Here is a 27,886-nt window from a genome sequence, read left to right on the forward strand (position 1 = left end):
AAGCCTGGGCATTTTCATTTTACTTTCCAAAAATTGCTCCAGCTAAGGACCTGAGCAAGGCTGGGCAAATCGTCTATCACATCTGTATAGGAACGTTGTCTGCTGCTGGATTTCTGCCAGCCTGCAGAACGTGATGAGAGCTGTTTGCCTGCATCCTTTCCATGGCAAAGAAACCAGTTCGGTTTGGCTTTTGTAACCCACACACCCAGGCTACGTCTAGACTGGCACGATTTTCCGCAAATGCTTTTAACGGAAAAGTGTTTCCGTTAAAAGCATTTGCAGAAAAGAGCGTCTAGATTGGTACGGACGCTTTTCCGCAAAAGCACAATCTAGACGCAGTTTTGCGCAAGAAAGCCCCGATCGCCATTTTCGCCATCGGGGCTTTTTTGCGCAAAACAGTTTTTAGCTGTCTACACTGGCCCTCTTGCGCAAAAGCATTTCCGGAAAAGGGCTTTTGCCCGAACGGGAACGTCAAAGCATTTGCGCAAGAAGCACTGATTTCAGACAGTAGAACGTCGGTGCTTTTGCGCAAAATCAAGCGGCCAGTGTAGACAGCTGGCAAGTTTTTGCGCAAAAGTGGCTGCTTTTGCAGAAAAACTTGCCAGTCTAGACACAGCCCCAGTGTAGCTCGCCATCCCATACAGTGGCACTTACAGCCAGAGATAAGAACAAGGGAGCTCTTCAGAGAGCCAGCTGGCGTTTAGCTCAGGCCGTAGAGGCTCTTACACAGAGGTCCCAGGTTCAAACCTATGGGCTGGTTACACTTTGGAGGATCAGGAACGAGAACAGAGCCCACTCCAAAGTCACCCGCAGCAACATGGAAATTAACCAGTGCCGCCGTGTGAAGGGAACAGTTTAGCTACTGACCCCGGCGATGTCTGACCAGCTCGGCTGCGGAGGAGGAGAGGGACCCGGCTGACAAACTAGCGATCGGGGCCGGAGGAAGCGAACCGAGTCTGGTACCAAGCCAAGGCGCGAGCAGACGCCAGCCTTGCCACGCGGGAGTCAGCAGCTGCGGGCATCTCGGCGCGCCTCTTCCCGCCTGGTGGGCTCCCCTGCGGGAGGTTTTCCCCCGCCCTGGGGGGTCGGTTTGCCCAGGGGCGCAGCCCCCCAGAGGGAGCGGTAAAGTCCCGATCTGAAGCCGAGTCGCCCAGCTCCCCGAACGCAGCGTGCCCGGAGCGGGGGTGGGGGAGCTCCTAGCGTGTGCGGTGCCCCGTCCCTCCTCGTGGGGGCGGGAAGGGGGAGGCCGCTCATCCCTCGCCCCCCCCCAGCCCCAAGCTCCCCGCCCGCACCTGGGCGCGGCCAGGAGGCGGCGGCCAATGAGCGCAGCGGAGGGGGCGGGCCGGGGAAAAGTTTGCCGGGAGCCAGTGGCGGCGCCGGGCCAATCAGCGCGGGCAGCCCGGCCCGGAGCGCCCGAGAGCAGCCGGGCGGCGGGATGGCTTGGGGCGCCCTGCGCCTGGCCCTGCTGGCCGCGCTCTGCCTGCGGGGCTGCGCCCAGCCCGACGCCACCTGCCAGCGCGTCCGCGCCGCCTTCCAGCTGCTGCAGCCCGGCGCCAAGGGGGTGCCCGACAGCCCGGGGCCAGGTGAGCCGGGCTTGGGGCAGCGGGGCCCCAGGAGCCCGCCGCGTCCAGCCTCCCTAGCGAGCCTGCAGCCTCGGAAGGGGCGGGCGGGCGCCCTGTGGAAGGAGAGAGGCCGGGAGCTCCGGGAGCCGCCTGCCCATCCCCGTCTCCTCCGGCCTGCGGGCGCTTCCCCGACTCCTGCGGGGAAAGTTGGCGGAAGCCCCCCCCCCCCCCCCCAGTCTCCTGGCTCGCTTCGAGCTTTTCGGCCTGGTCGCCGGACCCTCTGGGGCCAAGCGCGGCCGTGGCGCAGCCCCGTGCCCGGGGGAGGGAGTTGCGCGTCGGCTCCCGCCCCGCCGCCCCGGCCCCTGCTGCCCGGAGGAAGGGGCGCGTGTCTCGCTTTGCTGAGTGACCTGGGGGGGGGGGGGGTTCAGCCGCGGGTCCCGGAGCGGGGCCCCAGGCAGGGGACCGCGCTGCGCCGTGCGCCAGGGGACCCGGGGTTTGGTGCGCAGAGACGCGCAGGGGGAGGCGGAGCGGGAAGGAGAAGAGTTTCCCTGCGTGCCCCCACCCCCACTGAGCTCGGCCCTGCCTCCCCCCGGCTCGCGGCTACTGCCCCCGGCTTCGCCCCGCGCCTCGGAGCGCGCGTTCCTTACGCACCCGGTCCTGAGCGGGCCGAGCGCGCACGCCAGCGGGATCGGGCCCCCCGCACGCGTGTCACCGGCGGCTTCTGCCCAGCTCCCTGCCGCCGATCCCCGCACGGAGCAGGCAGGAGTCGGGCGCGGGGCCCGCGTTTCCAGTCCCCTCCGCTTGTGGTTTGCCTTGCGTGGGCGCGGGGGAAGGAAAACAAACGCGCCCTGCCTCCGGCACGGAGCTGGGGACCCGACCCTTCCCGGGGACCGCAGCGTCCAGGCATCTGCCTTCGGCCACTCGGAGGATCCCGGGTCAGCCCGCTCGCGACGCGCGGACTGGGCTGCGCTCATTGCGCGGAGGGAAGATTGTAGAGGGGGGGGGGGGACTCGCTTTTCAGGAGTTGTCTCTTGTAGCTACAATTCTGCAGCTTCCCTTTTTGGCAAGCGCGGGAGGAAAAGCCCGAGTCAAGAGCCTTGAGTCAAACAGGAGGAGGAGAAACACAGTGAGAACCTGCCCAGAGGGTTCATCCCTGTGTCCCAGGTCTGGGATCGTGCAAAATTGTATCCCAGCCTGGGCTTAAGGAATTCTCTTGTGTCAAATGGAATAACTGTGGTGTCATGTGTTGCTGCTGTTTAATAGCCTGGGATCGGTGGCCCCTTGGCTCATGTGCGACAGCGCGCGAAAAATGCATTTCTAATTCGAGCCCTGCGTGGACCGAAAACTGTATCTGTGTCGCATCCTCACCTGTAGCCGCAAAAATGAGCCGCGGGTATCGACATCCGCATCCCCGCATGTGGCTGTAAAGCGGATAGCTGCAAATGTTCAGGGGTCTAGATACACAATTTGCACAATACAAAAATGGGTGCCCTACGTGGGTACAAAACGTTGCCTACATCGCAGCTTAAGAATTGCTTCAGTTTTGGAAAACGAGATGTAGGTAGGCCAGGGTCAGGTTCTAATGTGATGAAATGGTTTCTGATGCTTTGAGCAAGAGACGGGGGGGAGGGGGGGAGAGGAGAGGAATCGTGATTCTGGGCTTGTCGAAAGCCATAAGAGTTTTGCCACCGACATTAGTGGCCTCAGGATTCGGGCTTAGGTGCATGCCTTTCCCTGGGATGTGAATTATCCCACTGAGATCACTCGGTCCTTAAAGTTTGGGACATCCACGAGGTGAGGGAGAGCAAATCCAGAACGTTTGCCCCTTCAAGGTGGCACCTATGACTGCGTGGGGAGCTCCTTGTCAGAGCACTTCCGGTGGACTCTTGCTAAGTGGGGTGTCGTCCGGGCCCGCGAGCTGAGTGTAAAACGTGTGATCCCTGTACCAGAGGAACCGCAGCTGCATTTTAGTGCTTCCATCCGGACACAAGCAGCAGATCGGTGCCAGCCTAAAGCAGGAGAGCTGTCGCGTGTCGTTGTCTGAATTAGGGATGTAAAATCCCGTTTAATCGGTACTGGTTAAACATTATGATGAACCACTTCACTGATTAAAGGTGAGGGGCACCCCCCTGTAGGGCTGGAGCAACCGCCTGCCTGCGGGGATGGGGAGTGACTCCAGCCCTACCAGTTAACTAGTCACATCCCTAGAGAGAACATGCTGCATTAATAGGTGAGACATACTTCATAACGGCGAAAGAGCTGTTACAATCCGCAGTGCACGCTGGCCGTTGGCAAAAGTGTAGTTACAGATGCTAATGGCGGCAGAGGGCATGTTACTCCTGCTTGCAGCTCTTCTACTTTAAGAAATCGCTCTCTCGCGCGCTCAAGATCATCTCCTCTGAAAAAGCTGCAGGGGATAGCCGAGTTAGTGTGTTACAGGGAAAAAAACCAACAAATGTTCTGGTAGCACTTTATAGACAAAACATATAAATGGCATCATGAGCTTTCGTAGACGCAACCCACTTCTTCAGATGACCAGACCACTTCTTCAGATGACTCTGGTCATCTGAAGTGGGCTGTGCCCACGAAAGCTCATGATCCCGTCTCCATGTTTTATTAGTCTATAAAGTGCTACCAGACCATTGGTTGCTGTTTTTCATCTGAAGAAGTGGGTTATACCCACCAATGCTCAGGATACCATCTCTATGTCATTGTTGGTCTCTAAGGGGATGTCTAGACTACGTGGCTCCGTTGACGGAGCCATGTAGATGAGGTTTCTAGACATAGGGAAATGAAGCGGCGATTTAAATAATCGCCGCTTCATTTACATCAAAATGGCTGGCGTGCGCTGTGCCGATCAGCTGTTTGGCTGCACAGCACGGTAGTCTGGACGCTCGGTGGTCGACAAGGGAAGCCCTTGTTGACAGCCCCGTTATGCCTCGTGGAATGAGGTTTACTGGGGCAGTCGACAAGGCTTCCCATGTTGACCGCCGAGCTTCCAGACTACCGCGCTGTGCCACCAAACAGCTGATCAGCACAGCGCGCCAGCCATTTTGATGTAAATGAAGCGGCGATTATTTAAATTGCCGCTTCATTTCCCTTTTTCGAGTACACTAATCTACATGGCTCCATTGATGGAGCCATTTAGTTTAGACCTACCCTAAGGTGCCATGGGACTGCTCATTGGTTTTAAAGTTACAGACCAACATGGTGATCATCTGAGTCTCTCCATGTTGTACCTTTTCAATAAATATAAATGAAACCCCCTGAAACGCACACTCTTCGAAGTCCCACAGGAGCTCTCCTGAAGCCAGTCCGCTTCTCTGCCTGTCCGGTGTTGCATTGTGTAAGATATTCTACCTGTTGTTTGGGGAACCTTCTACTATTGGAGCTGAAACATTATTGTGCATGTAACAATAGCGCTGTCGTGCTAGGCACCATACAATCCTGTGGCAAAACGATAGTCCCTGCTCGGAAGTATAAAAAAGAGGCGCCAGGTGCATACAGGAATCAGTGGAACACAAGGGACCCATGGGATGATCATTGGCAAGAGTGATCGCAGATAATCTCGCTGCCTTATGTTTATGTAGCGCCTTGCCTCGCGTCTCCTAGCACCTGCCGCGCTGTAGATCTGAGAGTGGCACCCCCCCCCCCCCGAACTGCAGAACACTTCACAACCGTTTGGGACAGGAAGTGAAGAAGAATGCACGTTTGTCTCGTCGGAGACTCCGGAGTATGGGGCCTAACCCCTGTGAGTTCTGAGTCGGTAGCTAGACAGGTTTGATCAGGGCGGGGCTAGCCTGGCAGCTGCCCGGGGCACCAACCTAGGGGCAGGGCCGGATTAAGGGGGGGCTAGCCCGGCAGCTGCCCAGGGTGCCATCCTATGGGGGGTGCCTGATTGATGTTGTAAGGGACGCCGAGTGCCCGCTGCCCAGGGTGCCATCCTATGGGGGGTGCCTGATTGATGTTGTAAGGGATGCCGAGTGCCCGCTGCCCGGGGTGCAGGAATGGCTCGGGCCGGCACTAGGTTTGATCATTTTTCAGAAATGTCTTAAATGTGAGAGTCGCTGGAGAGGACACATGCTGAAACGGCTGGTGGGGCCAGTTTTCTCTCCTGCTCTCCCCCTCCTGTTTTCCTGTTTCCCAGACTCCTGGGCTGCACGGTTGCTGTTCCCTTCAGAATCGCTGTGGGACTTTCATTCCTGCCTCCCCAGCTTTTCCATGTGGTCGCGCCTTTTGAGGGAGCGCGTTTACGTGCCAGGCGTGACTGTAAGTGAACACTGGGCCTCCTTTTATATGTTCCAGGCAGCAACCATATTTGTTTGAATGGCACTTTCCTCCGAGTACTTAAAGTTAATTATCTGCATCCAGTAGGTGTAATCTGGCTGACAGGCAGGGCTTTGCACTGCCAGCGAACTCTCTGAAGTGTGCTAAAATGAGTTTATAGAGCTAACAAACATGTGGTGGGTAGAAAGATAAAATAGAGCAGGTTGCACAGCTAAGAGCGAAGCCTGTTAAACAGGGAAAGTCTACCCTGTGTTGCTCAGCCTGTCAGTCGGAGAGTAGAAAAGGCGAAGAACCACCGCTGCAGACTAGGGGTGTGAACGACTAGTCGACTATCTGATAAGTAAATGCTTATTGGATAGTGGACTTGACTAGTCGCTTTCCCTCCCTCCCGCCCCCGCTGCCTCTATCAGAAAGAGACAGCTGGCGGGCAAGAGGTGAGGGTGCTTCAAAGCGGCAGCACCATGTGGAGCCCAGGATCAGTTGGGGACTGACCCCAGGCTCCATGCGACGCTGCCGCTTTGAAACGCTGCAGGGAGTGTTTGAGTCCCCCGCTGGCCCTGTGCTCCCCCAGCGCTTTTGCCTTGGAAATGTAGCAACAGCCTTGGGCCTGTTGCTACACTTCCAAGATGGAGGCACCCTGATGGAAATTGCAAATTGCATCAACTATTCGATTAGCCAATGAATGTAAATTTAACATACTCTTACTGCAGACCTTGGGCTATCAGGAAATCAAGGCCTTGATCTTGGAATGTGTTTTTACAGCCCTGCGGACAAAGCGGGGCAGCCGCAGAAAGCTCATTCAAAGCACGATGTTCGGGTAGGCGTACGCCCACTCCCCAGCATTCAGAGTTCTCTCTGCAGTCCCAGCCCCGTTTCTGCTGACGACGCTAAGAAGGACCAGCCCTGCTGTTCCCAACGGAGCAGGACGTATCCACCCTTGGCTTTGCCCCGCTGCACTGAGCTACGCTGATAGCGGAAACAATACATTCACGAAGGGTAGAGAATCAGGGGACGGCGAGTAAGGATATTGGAAACAACTGGCTATGTAGAAAACCAAATCAGAACGCGCTTTCTCAAGGTGATATGTAATTAACAGGTTAAACTCTTGTTTGCAGAAGTTTTGCACCCAAAGTTCTTCTCAACCCAAACTGACAGAGATCCTGCTTTGGTGAATGCAAACTTCCAAGGTGCAGAATGATGAGATGTCATTTTTATGTTTTAGAAATGCTTCAAAAATTCATTGCCTTTATTTGTAGACAGGCTGACGGCTTTTCCTGTGTTCTCCTTTCTTGTAGATTTCATATCTCTTTATCAATGTTTGGCTGTGTGCGTAAATGAAGATCCATTGTGTTAGCTTACAATGCTTAATTTACATCCTGACAGAGAACATAAGAATGGCCATACTGGGTCAGATCAAAGGTCCATCTACTTTCATAGCCTGTGTTCTGACAGTGGCCAATGCCAGATGCCCCAAAGGGAGTGAACAGAACAGGGAATCTTCAAACTATCTCTTTCCCATCACCCATTCCTGGCCTCTGACAGAGGCTAGGGACACGGTTGATGGACCTAACCTCCATGAATTTAACTAGTTCTTTTTTGAACCCTGTTAGTGTCCTGGGCTTCACAGCCTCCTCTGGCGAGGAGTTCCACAGCTAATATCTTGATACCAACTCTAAGAGCATATTGTCAGTGTATAGATGCATAACTCATGACACAGCATCTGTACATGGAATATCTGTAACCAGCATGACACTGGCTTTTGCTGATGTTCTTTGGTGAACCAGTATGTACATACCAGAATCAGGAGATTTCTGAAACCCCCTTGCCAGTTGGGTGCACACCAAGGTTGGGATGGAAGCTTGTTAGTTACAAAGTTACTGGAGTTATTGATGTCACGTTGCCGAAGAGTGACATTTCTTGTGAATCCCGGCAGGCAGAGGGCTCCTTGCAAGAGGATATGAGAATACTTGTTCCTGCCTCGGAAATTCTTGTTTCAGAACTAGCAGGAAAGCTGTAAATATTTAAACACAAATGCCACTGAGATGGGTGGGGTAGAAACAGTTTTAGCATGTGAGAGCGGCTCTTTATAATCTCAACTCTAGGAGCCTTAATCTAGCAGAATTTCCCACTGAAGTGAATAGGACTTTTGTTGGTGACATTTGGCTCTTCTGTATTAGACTGCTGTCTTAAATCCATCAGCCCCTTGGGAATTGATGGGGAGTGGTTGAGGGTTTCTCCTTCCATCCCACACTGTCCAGCCTTGACATTGTCATGCAATGAGCAGATTCCCCCCTCCCTTCTCTCCCTCCCCTCCGGTGGCAAGCAAAAAACCAGTCAGCTAGGAAATAAATGTTGAAGGAGGTGCTAGCTCCAAATGGTCTCTGGCAGAGATGCTAAATTCTATAGTCCCAAAAGATTACTGCCCTGTGCTATAAAATTCCTGGCATCTGCATAACGGGCTTCCCGAAAGCAAATCAAGTCATAGCTAATCTCTGGGGGAGCCCCCAGCAGCCTGAAGAAATCGTCCTTTTCCAGCAGGAGATGACAGAGGCAAAAAATTCTCTTGTTCCACTCCCATCTTGCCCTCTTTCCATGGGGGAGCTGTGTGGCATAGGATTCCAATCAGCTGTGTCCCCGCAATGGGGAGGGGGAGAGGAAAGGAGTCTACAGACTCAGGAGTGGTTGAGTGCCAGAGCGGCGTGTTTCCTGCCCCCTGTACTTCCCGAACATCCTGGGCGCAGAGTGTTTTGATCTTCTGCAGCGGGACGAGCTTTCTCTGGACAAGTTGGCTTTCCTATACCGGTAGCTGTGGCTTTGAGGTCTTAGGCCACAGATATGCATACAAAATTGATTTGTCAATTTCTTCCTATATATACTGCTCAGTAAGCAGGTATTTTCCATAGCTTGTTCTGCAAACACAATTTCTTTGCAGTATAGAGTCCAAACGTGCTCCCTTTCTGGAGGTTGAATTTATTAATAATGAAAACAATAACCAAAGGACGTTCAGGTTTCATGCTTCCCAGTCTAGGCTGGTTTTAGGGTTCCTCCCTCCAGACTGTTCAGCCCTCACGCTAGATCTTCTTTTTCCAAAAAGCCCCTTCCACCTCCCTTATATTCAGGTAAAGTAAGGAGCCGTTTTCCTTGGCGTGTCTGCAGACTCTGCTTAACTCTTCACTAGCTGGTTTTGTAACTGCGCCAGAGTGGGTGTTCACTTGGAACGCTGCCCACTTTTTACAGTCGCAGAGTTACAACCGATCAGCTGTAAAATGGATTTTCTGTATGCCTAAGTACGGAAACTGGATCGTAATTCAAGTGATGACTGTTTGCTTAGATTTTGGATCTGGCCCTATATTGGGTGCTTCTGTGAGACTAATGACACTTCAGATCAGACTCTGCTTCTAATACCAGCTGCATAAATCTCTGTAATAGGGGAATCATCACTCAAGTAGTGTTTTCCAGCCTTCAGTGTATTGCTTTCCCCCTTTGTACATCTGTCAATTAAAAAAACAACAACTCCAAATTCTGAAATCCCGCGTCCCAAGAACCACCTGTTTACATTTAATAATAACATAGAGAAAGTGGGTATTTAAATAACTTACCTAAATCACGTTTCCAGAGCAAACCAGAAACAACGGCTTCTTGGAACTCTGCTCTGCTTTCTGAGCATAGGGCATGTCTACACGATGGAGAAGCTCAACCCTGCGGAGGTCAATCTTCTAGTGTTTGATTTAGGGGGTCTAGTATAGACCCCTGAATCAAATGCTGAGGGCAGTTCCCGTTGGCATCTAGTACTCCTCATTCTGGATGTGTCTAGACAACAACGTTTTGTCGACCAAAGTGGACCTTTGTCGACAAAACTATACCTGCGTCTACACTGCCGCTGAGTTCTGTCGACATAATGTTGACAGAACTCAGCAGTTTTGTTGACGGCCGTAAACCTCATTCTACGAGGAATAACGCCTTTTGTCGACAGAGTTCTGTCGACAGAAGGCGTTGCTGCATCTACACTGTCCTTTGCGTCTACACTCTCATGTCGACAAAGCGGCTTGCTTTGTCGACAGAACTGGATGTAGTCTAGATGCTCTTTGTTGACAGAAGCTTTGTCGACAGTATCTGTCAACAAAACTTCTGTCGACAAAAGCCTGTAGTCTAGATGTACCCTCTGTGTACTGTGTACAGATGTGGTCTCCTCACCTCAGAAAAGATATTTTGGCCTTGGAAAGGGTTCAGAAAAGGGCAACTAAAATGATTAGGGGTTTGGAACGGGTCCTATATGAAGAGAGGTTAAAGCGACTGGGACTTTTCAGTTTAGAAAAGAGGAGACTGAGGGGGGATATGATAGAGGTCTATAAAATCATGAGTGGTGTGGAGAGGGCGAATAAAGAAAAGTTATTTATTAGTTCCCATAATAGAAGAACTAGAGGACACCAAATGAAATTAATGGGTAGCAGGTTTAAAACTAATAAAAGAAAGTTCTTCTTCACACAGCGGGTAGTCAACCTGTGGAACTCCTTGCCAAAGAAGGCTGTGAAGGCTAGGACTATAACAGAGTTTAAAGAGAAGCTAGATAATTTCATGGAGGTTAGGTCCATAAAAGGCTATTAGCCAGGGCAGTGGTCCCCAACCTTTTGGGGCTGCCAGGCGTCCACGGGAGGGGCCGCCCATGCATCGGGCATCCACGGGAGGGGCCGCCCACATGCCGGGCGCCCGGGAGCTGGCCCGGATCATTCGGCGGGCACACGTAAATGCCCCGGCGGGCACCATAGCTCTCGTGGGCACCGCGTTGGGGACCACTGAGCCAGGGGATAAAATGGTGTCCTTGTCCTCTGTTTGTCAGAGGCTGGAGAGGGATGGCAGGAGACAAATCGCTTGATCATTGTCTTCGGTCCACCCTCTCTGGGGCACCTGGTGCTGGCCACTGTCGGCAGACAGGATACTGGGCTAGATGGACCTTTGGTCTGACCCAGTACGGCCGTTCTTATGTTCTTAGTAAGGAAAACCAACAGGAGCGTGTGTGCTCGTTGGCCTCCCGTGGTGTAGGCGTTGTGGCAGCGTGGCTTAAAGTAAGCCGATTCCAGTGATGCATTTTGCATAGCTGCATGGTGAACCTTAAGCCGACCTGCCTGGTCTAGTGTAGACCAAGGGACTGTGTCTCGGGGCGTATACAGAAGAAATACTGTGATGTTAGTGCTTTAGGGGTAGTTACTGTTACAGGCCTGGGGTCTCTGGAATGGATCCATTGTTGCTTTGGAGGGGTCCCTGGAAGGGCCAGTGTCCATGCACGTAGGTCTGATTCTGCAGTCACACTTTGGACATGTAAAATAAGTGCCCATTGTAATTCGACTCCCTCTCTGGCCCCAGAAGCAGTGTTAATGGAAGACCTTCGTTTGAGGGTAGGAAGACTCGGCTTCCGAGCAGCATTATGGTTTCTGCGAGGCCGCCGCATGCAGTGGCATATCTGGTAGCACTTAGACACTCCTGACCTTGCTCTCCTCAGAGAGAGTTGATTCCTCAAGGGAGTGGCGTGAAGTAATTTATGCCAGAATTCAGATGAGATTTAGGAGGGCGGGGGGGGGGGGGGGGGGGGGGAATTACACATTGGAGGGTGAGAAGCAAATGCTGAACACTGAAGCCTCTGCAGGAAAATCGTAAGATCCCAAATGATGTAGAAAACCTGGTTTAAGATCGTTTTGAAACAAACGTTGAACCCAAACACACGAGTTGATGTGGGATTCTGCACTGGGATAACTTGCATCACTGTACATATAATTGATTGTCTTTTCTGATTGTCTGATATGTTTTCTGTCTGCCGCCGTCTTTGTTTAGTCTTCTTTTGTCTTTATTGTGTCTGTTTCTCTCTCCCCTGATAATTACTTGGATTCTTTTGTTGAGCAGTGTGAGTTAGGTGGTGGTTTTTTAAACCTTTCAGGTTAGTTTGTGGGTGGGTTGGTAGATTGGAGAATTGAGTCAAAATTTTACAATGGGGAGTGTCTGAAGTTAGACTCCTAAAGCTATGTGCAAGCACCTACATAGAAGTGGTTTAGGGTTTTTGTTTTTGTTTTTTTTAATTCTGAGCACCTTAGCTTCTAGTTACATCAATAGGATTTGTGGGTGTCTAAGTCAAACCATTTTTACATAGAACAGTGATAGAAATGTAGCCGTGTTAGTCTGGTCTAGCTGAAACAAAAAACAGGACTATGGAGCACTTTAAAGACTAACAAGATGGTTTATTAGGTGATGAGCTTTTGTGGGCCAGACCCACTTCCTCAGATCAAATCAGAAAAGCCCATGAAAGCTCGTCACCTAATAAACCATCTTGTTAGTCTTTAAAGTGCTACCTAGTCCTGTCTTTTGTTTCATTTTTACATAGGTGTCTAAATAGGCCTCTAGCTGGGAGTACCCAGATTAGAAAGCGTTTCCTTGGGTAACGAATACCGAGTAGATCAACCTCCTGTAGCTACCCCAAAAGAGCTTTGCCTGCTTAGTAAATAATGTGTCTGAATCTGCATGTTTCACCCAGAGGGGTCTGAGTCCTTAGACTCATTTTCTGCAAGACCACGGAACTCCTTTGAACTTTCCAAGTCGAGAGTGGTCTGCTCCCTGCCATCCCTGCTCCCCCCAGGAGTAACATTTTCCAACACCTGGGAAATTGGCTTGGGAATCTCGCTTTTCCTTGTGTCAGAGGGGTTGCTGTGTTAGTCTGTATCTGCAAAACCGATGAGGAATCCTGTGGCGTGTTCAAGACTGACCAATTTAGTTGGGCATCTCCTTTCGTGGGTAAAAACCACGCTGTCAGACGTAACTCCCAACCACGCACACGCGTCTGACAAAGTGGATTTTACCCACAAAAGCAGATGCCCAACTAAATCGGTCTGTCTTGAAGGTGCCACGGGACTCCTCGTGTTTCTTTCTCTTGCATGCTGCTGGCAATCTTAGCAGAGGCCTATGATGGGGACGGTTCAGCCCCTGTTGGTTAGAAAACAGAACGTGGCTCCCTAAAAATGTAACGGCCCTGTGAGACCTTCTCCTAGGTCTGGTGCAGCTTGGGAACATTCCTGGGTGGGTAGTAGGGAGGGGGCTTTCAGCCACGTGTGTCTCAGGGTTCAGCTTCTGTGCAGGTGATTGGTGGCTCTTTCCTGGCACCCCTTTGCCTCTGCTGTACTGGCGCTGGCAATCTTAGCAGAGGCCTATGATGGGGACGGTTCAGCCCCTGTTGGTTAGAAAACAGAACGTGGCTCCCTAAAAATGTAACGGCCCTGTGAGACCTTCTCCTAGGTCTGGTGCAGCTTGGGAACATTCCTGGGTGGGTAGTAGGGAGGGGGCTTTCAGCCACATGTGTCTCAGGGTTCAGCTTCTGTGCAGGTGATTGGTGGCTCTTTCCTGGCACCCCTTTGCCTCTGCTGTACTGGCACAAGCCATGCTGCCATTACATCTCCTAGTGGGTCTGGCCAGCCTTGACTTCTCCATCACAGAGGGCGTGGTGGAGTCAGCTGTAACTCCACTGGACATTCTTTTGTGGCCTTATCAAGGGTTGACCATGGAGGCGCTCTTCTTGGACAACCTTCTCAAGCAGTGGTTCTCAAAGTGTGGTCTATGGACCACTAGTGGCTTGTGACCATCTTGCAGGTGGGCTGTGGGCTCGTGGCTCCACCCGCAATAGAGAGCCTGTGCTGGTGCTCCAGCCCCCTCTCGAGGTTGGAGGTTGGAGTGCCAGCGCCGGCTCCCCATTGCGAGGGGTGGGGGTGGAGGGAGCCTCGCAGGCTGGATCCGGCTTGCGGGAGGAAGAATTGGCTCTCCGAGCTGGGAGAAGGGGGAACGGCAGCGCAGGAAACGGCTCACTTGGAGGCTTTCCCTACTGCTCCCATTGGCCTGAATCACAGTTTAAGAAATGCTGATCTAGACGATTACTCACTCCTTTATCAGAGGCAGCAAGAGGGGGATGCAGGAGCTGGTGCAGTGGGGAGCCGGCTTAAAAGCCGATTCGCACCCAGCACCAGCTCCGAGCGCTGCCTGCCGCCCACCTCATGCTGCTGCCTCTATCCGAGGCAGCAGCGTGGGGGGGGGGGGGGGCAGGGGAGGCTGCCACGAAGTAGCTTCTGCCCACGGTGGACCCCAGCTCCCCTTGGACAGAGGCTGCTCCATGGGAAGCAGAGCAGTCTCTGTCTGTGGGGAGCTCAGATCCCCTGCAGACAGGGGCTGCTGCCACCCTGCGCTGCTGCCTCTGTATCAGAGGCAGCAGCACGGGGTGGACAGAACCCAGGCTGCACAGGGAGCTGGCTTCTAAACTGGCTCCCCTCATAGACCGTCTCCTGACTGGCACCCTGTATTGCTGCCTCTGATACAGAGGCAGCAGCGCCGGGTGGCAGGAGGCTCCCTGATAGCGGGGCCTGAGCGCACTGGCTGCCGGCCCTGCCCCCGCCCCTGGGGACTATTGAATAGTTGACTAACCACTAAGAATTCATGCAGTTACACAACTGTACAATTACCCGATATCTAACATCCCTTCTAGGATGAATGAGGCTTTTATTCCATTTAGCCTCTCCTGGTAGCTTAAGATCTTAGTTGACTAGATAATTGAGTTTCTTGTTGTTAATTATTTCAGTCCTGCAAGTTGCTCCCTTGATAGGAAAGAGCAGGAGCACAGCCCTAGAATTTAGTAATCTCCTAAGGCAATCATTTTAGAGTGAGGACACTTTTGGTCCCCCCCAGGGGTTGATTTTAACAACATCCTGAATAGTGTTCTTCTGGGACTTTCCGATGCCTGTCGGACAGTATGTGTTTGTGTGTGATTAAAATACATATGTTGTGTACACTCCTTTGTAAGTCAAACTCTATGATCTTGAAGGTGTAATTTAAAACGAACCTGGGCTGTTGTAGAATAGAGAAACCTAAAACCTGGTGACTTATGTCGTCTTTGTAATCTCTTGTTAAAGATGCTTTTTATCATGTTGTCATAAATTCATGGCAATTGCGTGCCCAGCGTTGTAAGACTTGATTAAGAATTCAGCCTCGGACAGCCCTGCGAAAGAGAAGAGGGTGCCGAGAATAAAGGATAATAAATATCCCATGTGGTACTTGTACTGTTCTGACTTTACTCACCTGTTCAGCGAGTTTGGTTTATAATTTTTAATTAGTTTTTTAAAAAAACAGATACATGGACACTTGACCTTGTTTTCTGAACAGCTGCGTTTCCCTTCTCCTGACAATGTTGAGCATTAATATTCAGTACGAGATGCAGAATCCCTTTCTCATGAGATTGAAATAACTTTTTATTCAAAATAACATACTGCCCTGGCAAGAGAGAAAACTATCCAGGCATTAAAAGTACGTCTACACAGCAGCGTTATTCCAAAATAACAAAGTGCGCATCTACACGACAAGCCTTTATTTCAAAATAATGGCGAACTGGAGGACTTCTTACTCTGACTCCTGGTAACCTTCATTTCACGAGGAGTATGGGAAGTCTGGGGAAGAGTGTTGTTCCTTCGACTTCCTGCTGGGTAGGCAGCGCCAAAAGCCGAGTGAAGCTACTTCGACTTAAGCTGCTCAATTGATGTAGCTGAATTTACGTTGCTTAATTCGACTTTTGCCCTGCTGTGTAGACATACCCAAAGGGGGTAAGGCAGGTTTGTTTCTCTGACTCGTCACCCTAAAACACTCTGAAGAACGTGCTCCTTTTGTGTGCGGTTGGTAGTAGAAATCAGACCCCGTAGAGTAAGTGACTAGAGCCATCAGGAATTCTGAACAGGAGAACATGGTGACGTGTCTCTGCAAAGAACCCTCCTCGACCCCTTGTCTGTAGAAGCTGTTGCAATGTGACGTCGTTCAGCTCTTGGGGCCAGATGCTCGTCTCGTGGCCTAAGCGTAAACCTGGGGTAACTTCAGTGTAGTTACTGTAGCTCTAGGTCGTGATGCTGCCATTGGAGATGGATGGGCAGACGGACATTGATGCTTTTGTAGAACCCTGCTGAAATTAGTGGCCTATTTGCCTGCCTCTGGTGGCGGAGTTGGGGCCTTACTGTGGGGTGACAAGGGTCAGAATTTGGTCCTGAAGCCCTGAAAAAGAATTTTACATTAACTGCGTAGAGATGATACGGATACAGGCCGGTCCTCTGGAGTCCAGCATCCCTGGGGACTTGACTGGTGCCGAACCAGAGAATTTGCTGGACCATGGGAGCTCACTATTGTCTAGCACAATGGTTCCCAACCTTTTCCAGCTTACAGGCCCCTTTTCAATCTGTTAAAATTGTACAGACCCCCCCCCCCCCAGACTGTTCTCAAACATTCCATTACTTGATAATGCGGTGGCCAGCATGTCCCTTGGCGCACACTGTTTCCTTACCTCCCACCCCCTGCATCTCCTACCCATCCATGGTGGATCTAGCACGTGGGCTCTTGTGTCCAAAGGCCGCTCCTGCCCCAGCACTCTGCCCTTGGCTAAGCACGGCGCCCAGGGGCAGGGGGGAAAAAAGGAAAAGAAATGGATCGGTCCCACCGTGGACTCGGAGAGGGGAGGGGCTGGAACATAAAGAGCATCACAGCTGGCGGCGGGAGGACAAATGGTTGTGAACAGCGATCCCCAGGTGAGAATCGCCTGGTGAAGAGTCTCAGTCCTGTGGTGGGCTTGATTCTTACTGTTAAACTTTCTGCGGACCCCCTACAGTACCGTGGCAGACCATCAGAGGTCCATGGACCACAGGTTGGCGACCACTGGTCTAGCAGCATGACCAACACTTCCACTGCTTACTGAGCTCTGAGAAGACATGTAGGGGTCAGGTAGAGCTAAATAACAGCACAGAACACTGAGAGCCGGGACTGGTGGCTGGAAACAAACTTTACGAGACCGTGGGAAACTTGGCCACAGTCCTGATAAGCGGACACCTGGCTAACTCTGATCACGCCAGACCACAGATGTTGCCAGACCAGAGAGTACCTGACTAGAGAGGTTCATCCTGTCCTGTAATGCCTCCTAAACTAAACGTTTATCCCCGGAAGCCATCTTCCCTCAACGTGAATTGGAATGGCATACTGCTGATTTCAGATGGCCTTGTAAATTCCAGAGTCAGTTGGAAAACGTAATAGTGGAGATGGCCGCTGCTCGAGATGTGCTGTAGTTCTGTTTGCTGTGAATGCATATGAAATTACTGGAGCATTTACACTGCTATTCCCCAAGATGGCATAAATGCCACAGCACTGTAACATGCCTTCACATACACATTTGTCTTCCTCCCTCCATCCCTCCTTCGGGGGCCAGATCCCACAGTCCCACAGGAAAAGCGCTGTGCAGGGTCAGGTGCGCACATATCTAATATTGTACAGCGAGAAATGGGGAAAGATGAAAAGAAGATCGATACACGAACGTCGAAATGTGTTTTTAATAAACCTGTCAGGGTAACTTGCGTGAGATGTTTCTCTCCAAAATGAAACCGTAATGATCTATAACAAAAGGAAGAGCTCATTTGCAGTGGCTGAGGATGGCATTACAAGGTGCAATGGTTTGAGACTAAAAAAAGGGAAAAACGTAAGTTGGAAGATAAAACAATCTGAACAGTAAGGGCCATTAAGCAGTGGAGTGATCGTAACTATCTTCCTGGTCAGGAGCCATCACTGGAGATATTTAAGACTGGGAGAAAATACTTGCCGTAGCAAATTCGTAGGGTTAGATGACCCAGGAGATTTTACCTCCACCTCATGTAAGACTTCAGGAACATGCAGTACAGACAGAACTCTCTCTAGTCCAGAATTCTCTAGTCCGGCAACATCCGTGGTTTGGCATGATTTTAGTGAGCTGGATTCCACTTATCATGGGTGTGCCCAAATTTCCCTCAGTCTCATTAGGTTTGTGTACGGCCCCCAGTCCTGGCTCTCAGGTTCTGTGCTTAAAAACCAGTGAATGGTCTTGCAGCACCTTAGAGTCGAACAAAAAATGTAGATGGTATCATGAGCTTTTGTGGGCACAGCCCACTTTTTCAGATGAGTGGAGTTAAGGGGTTGGTCCAGTTTTCAAATAAATAGCACAGAGCGGGGAGACGAGTGTTATCAGAGTCTTTCTTATCAGAGTGTTCATGCTAAATGAAGCTAAGAATAAGTGTTCCGTGCTGTTTAGCTGTAATTTACCCCCTAAGGGTGTATCTAGACTACTTGGAACGGTCGAAAGAGGATATGCAAATTCCGCGGAGCTTTCGAAGGTGAAAGTAATTAAGATGAGGCTTTTTCGGCGAACTGCCCCCTTCGTTGAAAAGCCGCTCTTCCTCAAAAAAGGAAGATTTGCATATCTTCATCCAATTGCTCAGCTTTCGAAAGTGCGATTGGAAGAAGATATGCAAATTCCCATGGAATTTGCATCTCTTCTTTTGACCATTCCCTGTTGTCTAGATGAGCCCTAAATGTTCTCTAAGTAGTGAAAGTGTTGGTAAAGCTTCTAGACAATACTGATCCCCTGCGGTCCAGAAAATTTTTAGGTTCAGCACCGGTCAGGTTCCGAGGGTGCTGGATTAGAGGTTCAACCTGAAATCGATCAAATGTGCATCTGAGTCTGATCGTGTTGTATGTTGCCAGATGTTCATCCCCTCGTGCCAGTACGTTGCTGAATGAGCAATTGCTGATGCAGACTGGTGTGTAAGCCATTTATGCAACGTCAATAATTCCTTGGTCTTCTATAGCACAGGCAATATGTACAGCACCTTGCACAAAGAAGTCCATGGTGAGGGCTCCACCTCAATACAAATAATAGTGGAGGCTCTCGGAGCGCTCAGTAAAGGAGTCTCGATGGCTGTGAGGAGGGAAAATAGTTTGTTCACCTAGAAAATGGGGTAACCGCAAAGACAGAGAGGTTCTCAGTGGCACAGAAAGCAATTCAACGCTCGTTTGCCATTGACTCGGAGTCTAATGTCCTTCCTGTCCAGTTCATTTGTTCCATGTCACACGGCAAGACTCAGCTAGTCAAGAACAGCACCTGAGAGTGGCGCTCTGCCAGTCCTGCACTGTCATCGCTAGACTGGGCCCCTGCCCTTTGGCCTAAAACAGCAAAGCCCTAAGCCTTCAAGGAGCTAACTCTGAAATTTCTGTCTTTCCCTTGTTGACATCGAGGATTGTTAGTGTTGCTGCCTCTCGCCATTCAACAGTTCGGGCCATCGGCATGAACTCCTAGACTTTCCCCTTCATGATTATTCCTGTATCGCAGGGGTGGTAATAACACGGCGGCAGTCTGCCAAAGTTAGCCCCTAGTGGGTAGCTCCAATATTTACCTGCCCGGCCATAGGCACTGGTGATCACTGCTCCTGTTGGCTGCAGAGCGCCGCTCCCAGCCAATGGGAGCGTCGGGAAGCAGCACAGAATGGGACACCGCTTCCCACAGCTCCCATTGGCCAGGAATGGTGATCCGCAGCCAATGGGAGCTGCGATGGCCGGTGTCTGTGACTGGGCAGGTGAATACAGTAGTAGGGACCCGGCAGGAGTAACCTGGGCAGATGAGATCCAGTCTGTGGGCTGGTATGTGCCAACTGCTGCCATGTGCGAGGTATGTGTGTCATTTGGTTTTTTTTTATTACGTTTAAACACTGAGACGTGAAATAGCTCAGCTGATCAGTATGAAGAGGAAGTTCTCTCTCTCTCACTCGCGCGCGTGCGCGCGCACACACACACACACACACACACACACACACACACACACACACACCTTTTTTCTTCACAGCTATATCTTAGAGATTTTTCTGTCTTGGTATCAACCCTGTGTTTTGTTTGAAATTAGGCCACTAACTTACTTCGTGGTTTTAATGAACACATGTAGGAGCGCTAAGCCCTACATTAGCAGTAAATTGAAAGCTGTGCAGTAGAGTTAAAGGTATCGTGCGATGTACTTTGGGTTGCAAATTGACTGGGATTTAATTTCTAAAACATTTTAAAAAAAGGTGCCTTTGTGTAGCCGCTTCCTTTATTCATGCAATATTTTAGCTCTTAAGGCAATTTTGCAGTGTGTGTGTGTTTTCAGCACATCTGATAAATATCGTTGTGCTCCTATGAAGTTAAACATCCTATGTCATTAATACGCTTCTGTGACATTACTACTTTAATAAGCCTGTTTTAATGTAATATGCAGTGTCTGTGTTAGTAAAAATCCTCCCCATTCCTAAAACATGTGTTGGCAATTAAATGTGTCAAATCCCCTTTTTATAGAGGGGAAATGTTTCTATTTTCATTGTTTCTGAGCCCTTGCAATTGGAATCTTTCTCCTTTTTTAAAATCTCCTTTTAGGAAAGTGTCAGATCAACATTTACATGAATATTTATCATGTTCTTGAATGTTAATTTTTTTTCGAAAGTGAGTTTTGACAATTTTCCATGATGAGCTGAAAAATGAATAGAGTGAAGCTATTGAAGAAAGAACTCAACTAATATAAGAGTGGTTAATACTCAGATCGGTGTGGTGATTTAGTGAAGAAATGGCAAAATCAGTCCGAACGTGCTTCATTTCCGTTTAAAGAACCCCATGCTGTAGACCATGGGTTCTCAAACTCTGTGTGTGTGTGTGTGTGTGTGTGTGTGTGTGTGTGTGTGAAGACATTCCGGGGGGGGGGGTGCGAGGCAACCCAGTCCCCCCCCCCCATCAGTCCTCCCTACCCCCCCTCCCCCAGTTGTGCTGCTATTTTTGTTTTTTGGCCCTGGTCAGTAGGTTTTTTTTTCCCCTCAACAAGTTTTACTGCTATTGGCGGGGGAGGGGCATGAGGTTTTCTCAAAAATCATAAAGGGGGCGTGATGCCGAAAAGTTCGGGAACCACTGCTATAGCCTAACCACACTTGTGAAATTGGTGGAGCTGCTGCGCATGCTTTGATAAAGATTGCTGGATCTTGGGGCCAGAATCTTGCAGGATCTTGGTACTGCATTTTATCAAGGGTGTAGAGCATTGGGAATTCAGTCCTTGCTTGACAGCCTCTGGACAATACTGCAGTACAAGTAATTAATAAATGAGACATTTCTGGGGGAAGAAGTCACGGGTTCTCATTGACGTCAGCAGTGGTTGGATTTGGGTCTCTGCGCCTCACGCTGCTTTTTAAGCAGAACTTAAAGGACAGCCATTATAAACCACCATTATAAACCACAGCAGCGGATTTGATTATTTATAGGATGAAGACTTGATTCTGAAAGGAGCTTTTTGTGAGTGTGTGTGTGTGTGTGTGTGTGTGTGTGTGTGTGTGTGTGTGCATGCACACCCATTTTCTATGCCAATAAATGCGTGCAGGACCTACAAAAGTGACTTGGTTTTACCAGCCAATCCGGTCATAAAATCCCAAGACTTAAAAATCATGAGACTTTGTCATAACCATGAGGTTTGGCCAGCAGCCTGGGGTCTAAGGGGTTAACTATATCCCCTGTACCTAGCCAGGTATCTGATCAGCCAATGGTAAGGCAGATAGGGATTTCAAACTGAGACAAAGGAATTTTTAACTTTTCCCTCCTTTGTCTCTGAGCCAGTTTTGCTCTCTAGATACTGAGGGAGACAGAGGACATCTCTCTCCAAGAAAAGACTCTTCACCATCTGTAAGTAGGGCAAAGTCTAGATAAATCCATTAGGTTTTATTGTTTTCTGGTTGGGGAATTTGGACCTGAGGTCTGTGCTGGTAGAAGTGTTTTTTTCCTCTCCCTTCTGTATCTAAGTCCTGAGCCCATGGGAATCCTCCGTGAGTTTATTAATTTGTGACTCTTACCATCCTGTCACCTTAATCATGTTTGAAACTGTGATCTTGGTTTGGTAATTGGTTCATTTTTGTGTCCTGGAAGGTCTGTGTGTATATATCTACCTGCCTGACAGAGGCAGCCACAACACACTGTAGTTTGTTTTTCTCTTTTCTCTTTTTCAAGCTCTTTTTGGAAGAGAGCTTGTGGTAACCCAGGGGTTGGTTTCAAAAGTCCACCCCTGTTTGGGGGTTCAAAAGCACTTGATGGTGGCAGTGGATTCCCCCAAATCCAGGTATTAGGATTTTGGGGGGAGTTTTTGTACCAAAGCCTGTAAAGATCAGGTTTTGGGGTTGCTTTTGCGGGCTCCTGCTTCTGCATTCATCGTGCCAGAGTGGGGGAACAGCCTTGACAGACTTGAACTCCCTTCTTCTGCCCCCAAACCTCAATGATTTGGGGGGCACCAAGGACTAGAGTTCTGAATACAGTTGGGGATACCGTGAGGTGCCTTACTTCTAGAAAGCATGCGCTCAGAAAGTGAGGTTGCTAGTGACCTGTTATTTTGGGAGCCCTTGGGCGTATGTTAAATGCTTCTCTGCTCTGGCCGTGGTAGTGTCAGGCTGCCCGGTGCCTGATCCCTGCTGTGTATAGACCGTTTTGTATGCGTCGCATCGCCCAGACTTTTTCCGACCGGGCCCTAGTCCTGCAGGTGTGTGGCTAGAGCCCCGGACTCGGATGGTGCTCCATTTGGTGTCAGGATCTGGCCGAATGCCTCTAGCTAGGATGACCATCCATCCTGTTTTTACTGGGACTGCCCTGTATTTAAGCCGCCTTCCAGGTGGCCCGACTCGTTGCTCCTTTAAAAAAAGAAAAATCCCGTATTTGCACGCCCCCTGCTGGTCCTTGAGTTTCCTGGTCAGCGCAGCTGCAGAGCCTCCTGTCTGTGGCAGGCGCTAAAACAGGCACCAGCTCGTGGTGTCTCAAGTCAGGCAGGGAGCCGAGGGAGAAACATAGAAAGAAAGCAGGTGGGAGCATCTTTCCGCCTGGTACACCCTAAAGAAGGGGGGAAGCCAGCCAGCTGAAGCCATGACCAGTGGTGCCCTCCTCCCCGGGCTGAAACCCCTTTCTCGAGCATCTCCACCGCTGGCTGCCACTCTCGCCACCGGGCTGAAGCCCCATTCCCAGGCGGCCCTCACCATGGAGCTCAGCCTCCGCCCCATCCCGTTCCCCCACCCCCTTACTGTGGGACTGAGTGCCTGCAGCCCCCCCCTCCCCGGTGTTCCGTATTGGGCATAGGGAAATACGATCACCCTACCACTAGCATGAGTTAAGCCAGCAGTGGTGGCTGGCGGCAATGCCAACACAGCAGGAGAAACTCTGCCTTGGAATAGCCTTCTCGTAGCGAACGTGAATATTTGGTTTGGCTGAAGCCCATTCGTAGAACACTAGAACTGGAAGGGACCTCTTGAGATCATCAAGTCCAGTCCCCTGCCCTCACGGCAGGACCAAGCACCGTCTAGATCATCCCTGACAGGTGTCTGTCAAATCTGCTCTTCAATATCTCCAGAGATGGGGATTCCACAACCTCCCTGGGCAATTTATTCCAGTGTTTCACCACCCTGACAGGCAGGAAGTTTTTCCTAATGTCCAACCTAAACCTCCCCTGCTGCAATTTATGCCCATTGCTTCTTGCCCTGTTCCTGCTGAGGCTGTGGGTTTGGAAGACTGGAGGGCATATGCACACAGGCTAATACTGTGCGTTGTATATTCAGTGACCTTAATCTCACACACTCCCCCGTAGCAAATCTTTGCTTCTCTTTCCTGTCAAACCGATATTTTCTCGGCAACCTCACCCCGGTCTGGTTCTTTCCTGCCTCTAGCTCCCACTTGTGGTTTGCTCCCAACCTGCCCACAGCCATCGAGGTGTGAGCAGAGTGATGCATGAATGTGGCTTTGTCCCTCAACGCTCTAGTTCGGTTTCTAGGGCACAGCAGGTTGGGGACGAGGGCAGGAGTTGGTATGGCTTCTGCCCAGCTCTATCCACGTTACCCAGAATGCCTCAGCCCGGCAGGGGATGCCCCAAATCGGGAGCATGGCAGTTGACACAAGAGTCGGAATGGGTCTGCCTGAAGCATTTGTTGCACGTCGCGGAGCGGCTTCCCTCGCCTGTGTGCGTCTAACACTCTCCTCTCCCCGCGCAGGGGCAGATCTGCAAGTGTGCGTCCCCAAGGGCTCCACCTGCTGCTCCCGGAGAATGGAAGAGAAGTACCAGGCCACGGCCCGCGCCACCATGGAGCAGCTCCTCCAATCGGCCAGCATGGAGCTGAAATTCCTCATCATCCAAAACGCTGCGCTCTTCCAAGGTAAGCGTTGGGCGCCGCTTTCCCGGGAGGGATCCGCCGCCCCTGGCTGCAAGGCTTTGGGACGAGTGAGTAAGAATGGGATGGGGCGTCTCCTTCCTGAGCTCTGCTAACAGGAAAGAGCCATGTCTTGCCTCCTTCCTTCAGGGCGCCAAAGGGCAGTGGCTGATCCCTTGGCTGGGCCAGCACCCACCTTGCCCAGCAAGCCTGCAGCTTGGGGCATGCTCCCTGCAGCATTCTGCCCGGGGGATGGGTGTAGCTGAGAGAAGGGGCCCTCGCCCATCCTTCCTTACTCCTTCGTAGTGCCTATGGAAGATAAGCCATAGACTAGTTAGGGCACCTCACTCATCTAGTTCATCTCAGGCCAGGTCTGCACCGGCAGAGAATTGATGCGAGAGATGTAACTCCAACTAGGAGTTGCCTAGGGCGAGTCTACAAACCTTGCATCGATTTTTCTGGGATGGCTCCTGTCAATCATTGGATTTTAAAGGGAGCAGCCGGATCACTGTTGCACCCACGGGGGTGTGCGCGCCCAGATTCTGTATCAAGTGAGCCATGTGAGGTGCTTATGCTCTACTGATTCTGTGCGTGCTACTCATGAACTTGTAGGATGTTTCTATGTGCAGTTATGAATATGGGCCCTGTGCTTGTACTGTGAATGTTTTCGGGCTGGGGGAGAGCAATGGGCTTTGCCTATTGTGAGGAAGGACTGGTCCGTGGATGCCTGTGCTAACTAGCACTGCTGAGGGACAGTGGCTCTGAGTGGCCAATACACACCTGAGGGAATGCGTTTGGGAGCCTGCAGACTAGCCAGTGCCTCGTGGCTGCTGGCATGTGAAACACAGATAGGTCACTTGATCATGTGACCAGCTCCAATTTGGAAGACACCAGGAATATAAAAATCCCTTGAGGGCATCTCCGTCTTGTCTTTAATCTTGCTCCTGATTCCAGATGCATCCTTGCTAGGGACAAAGAGCCGGGAAGGATTGCTGACCCGTCCTGACACAGGATGTACACCCGAGACTTTTAAGCTAGCAGTTTGTAACATCTCTACTAAGAACCTGCATCAAAAACTTGGTGATTGATGTATGTCATGTATTCTCCTTCACAATCTTACTCTCAAACTTTTCTTTCTTTTATTAATAAGCCTTTAGACTATGTCTACACTGCAAGGTTTTGCAAAAACCCGTGGAGCGTCCCCACCTCAAATGCACTTTTGCACAAGTAAATCAACAGTAAAACAGCAGAAGAGAGGGCTTTTTCCGGCGTAGGTAAACCTCCTTTTATGAGGCATAACTCCTTTTTATGCTACAGCTATTGTGCAAAAAGGCAAGTGTGGATGCTCTGTAGGGGTTTCTTGCGCAAGGGGGAAAAAGCACAGGTGCTCTGATGGCCATTCTGTGAATGACCATCAGAGCTATCTTGTGCAAGAGCGTCCATGGCTGTGTGGAGGCTCTCTTGGGCAAAAGCACATGGCTTTTGCGATGTGCTTTGAGGTGTGGATGTGCTCTTGCGCAAGAAGTTTTTGCGCAAAAACGCTTCCGCAAAAGGCTTCTTGCGCAAGAAGCCTGCAGTGTAGACGTAGCCTTAGATTTTTAGATGCTAAAGGATTGGCCCAGCGTGCTCTTGTGGGTAAGAGCTAACGTGTAAATTGTCCTGGGATTGTGGCTGGTTCTTTGGGACCGGGATGATCTGTTCAGAGTTGGTGAGATCGGGTTTTATAACCTCTCACCTGTGTGTAAGGCTCGGGGCTGACTGTGCCACCGGGAAAGCTGGGTTGTCTGAGGGTTTTGCTTGTGAGGCTTCCTGCTGGCCAGGTTAGCAATGGAAGCATTTGGTGTGACTGGCTTGTGGCCTATTTGGGAAGGGTCTCCAGTCGAGGGCTGTAAGTAGCCCTGGTTTTGAGCAATTAGCCCTGAGCTGACACCCTTAGTGGTGCCCAGTCCTGGCCGTCTGCAGGTCTGTCATAGCTCCACAGCAGGAGGTCAGTGGGAGAATCTCTCCTGTCAACTTCCCTGTCATGAATATACCATGGTCAGCGGGGCACCATCAGCATTTGATTTAGCAGGTCTTTACTAGACCTGCTAAATCAAACGCTGGAAGATCGATTGCCGGAATGTTGATCCTCCGGTAAGTGGAGACATGACCCCAGTAGTACTGTGGTGATAGGCTGAGGGAAGGAGGTCGTCTTCAGCCATTGAATCTGTGCCCATGGTTCGGTGATCTAGAAGGGACACCTCTGGTAGCCTTTCTTGGAGAGAGCCTTGCTCCTTCTTTCGGGTCTTGGGAGCACAGCCAGGTAGTGATCTGGGAGTCTGCTGCTGTGTGAAGGCGTCTGTGTCTCTGTGATGGTGACTGATGCGTTAAATGAATGCTCATGTGGCTCAGTCCAGGCTGAGTCTCATTGTCGAGCTGCAGTAGCCACGTGGTCACGGCATGGTAGGTTTTCAGTGTCTGGCTAATTCATTCCATGTGCCACTCTCCTGGGGAAGCAGTTAGTTTCCTTCTGCACTTTCCCGGCGTGAGGTCCCTAGTGATCAAGCAGCGCAGGCCCCAGATGTGACAGTGGCCACGTGTGGAATAATTCGTCTCGGCCAGCAAGGAATGACACAGCCCAGCAGCCAGAGTCTGAAAGAGCGGCAGGCTTCTGTGCTCGGCCGCTGTTGGCTCAGTGGAGGAAGTAGCAATGCCCCTTGCAGATAAGACGCATCTTGAGCCCAAGAAAGTTACGCTGGGGCTTCCTACCCAGCATGTCTTAATTTAGATCCCCTTTGTCAAGCTGCTTCATGCCCTCTGGTTCCTGCCTCTTCCGTCGGAAGGGCAACGTGGTGCATTGCTGATCTTCCGGCAGGGTAGGAGTTAAAGGGGCAATACATTGGGCGTGGGGCATGCTGGTGTCGAAGGAAGAACTGAGCACTGTTGGAGCAGATTTGGATGGGAGATGGGACGGAGAGCATTGTGGACCAGCTGCGAAACAAGAGCTGGTTAAACCTAGGTATACGTGGCCCAAGGAGGTATCTCTGTAGGGTCGTTCTCAGTGCCATGCAGGAATACGGAAACGTGATGGAAGTTTTCTTTGGTACTCCATGTTGGGTGTGGGGATGGCATCGGGAGCTGGTTTGTTTAAGGCACCGCCTATCCACTTTCCAATCCAAATGGGCTGCTCCGTACTAGATTTGGTTTTCCCTTCCCAACCTGGGTAAAGTTGCAAGTAGCCTCTTGTTGGGAAAGCGTAAGGGCTCTTCTGTGGTGCATGTACAAGCCACCCCTGGACCAAGAGGACAGGAGGAGTCTGTGCCAGCTGCGTTCTTGGTTCTCGTAGTGCCGGTGGCTCTTGGGGTGGTGATTCTGATGCGCTCAGCTCCCAATGTACCTCAAGTCCCCTCACTCGGTTTGTTTCCAGAGCTGCCTTGGATGATGCTGGTCGTGCACCAGTCGGAATGGCCCTGTTTGACACGTTCATCATAACTTTCCTTTCACGGTCCCATTGTCCTTTATCAGCTGTAACTCCTGACACTCACCAATGCTTCTCTGAGCTTATGCAAATAAGTATTATCGGGACCCAACAGAGGGGTAAACTGAGGAAGACAGAGCTGAAACGATTTGCCTGAGGTCACAAAGCAATTCAGCAGCCAGGCTGTGATTCCTGACTCTCAGGGTATGTCTAAACTACATCTCTCAGTTGAAAGAAGGATGTAAATTAGTTTTTCGAAAGTGAAAGCGCCATCTAGACGTGGTTCTTTCAGGGGAAAAAAAATCTTTTTAGAAAGATCCCGTACTCCTCATTTTTGTCTGGATTGCCTATATTTACACTGGGCTTATTAATAAACAGAAGTGTTTTATTAAGTATTAGAAGTAAGAGTTAAGTGATTGCACATGAAAACACACAGATCAAGGCAGGTTACTAAGCCAAAATAAACAAAAGACGCCAGTTAATTCTACACTGAACTTGTTACATACAAATTCTTACCCTAACCAGTTATTTCAGGTCAGTGTCGATCTTTT

The 27,886-nt window shown here is 50.7% G+C and overlaps 1 protein-coding gene across 2 annotated transcripts in view; it reads left to right on the forward strand.

The window, feature by feature from the left end:
• Nucleotides 1–1,379: 1,379 nt before the first annotated feature.
• Nucleotides 1,380–27,886, forward strand: part of GPC3 (glypican 3) — a 299,836-nt gene continuing 273,329 nt past the window's right edge. Inside the window, exons 1-2 of one of the 2 annotated variants that reach the window (XM_075941138.1) lie at nt 1,380–1,583; nt 23,723–23,884. In XM_075941138.1, the coding sequence (XP_075797253.1) occupies nt 1,436–1,583; nt 23,723–23,884 (310 nt within the window). In that variant the 5' untranslated portion in view covers nt 1,380–1,435. The remainder of the gene's footprint in view (nt 1,584–23,722; nt 23,885–27,886) is intronic. The other variant, XM_075941137.1, reaches the window with a different exon arrangement.

The sequence above is a fragment of the Pelodiscus sinensis genome, chromosome 13, assembly GCF_049634645.1.
Source record: "Pelodiscus sinensis isolate JC-2024 chromosome 13, ASM4963464v1, whole genome shotgun sequence".
NCBI classification, from domain to species: Eukaryota; Metazoa; Chordata; order Testudines; family Trionychidae; genus Pelodiscus; species Pelodiscus sinensis.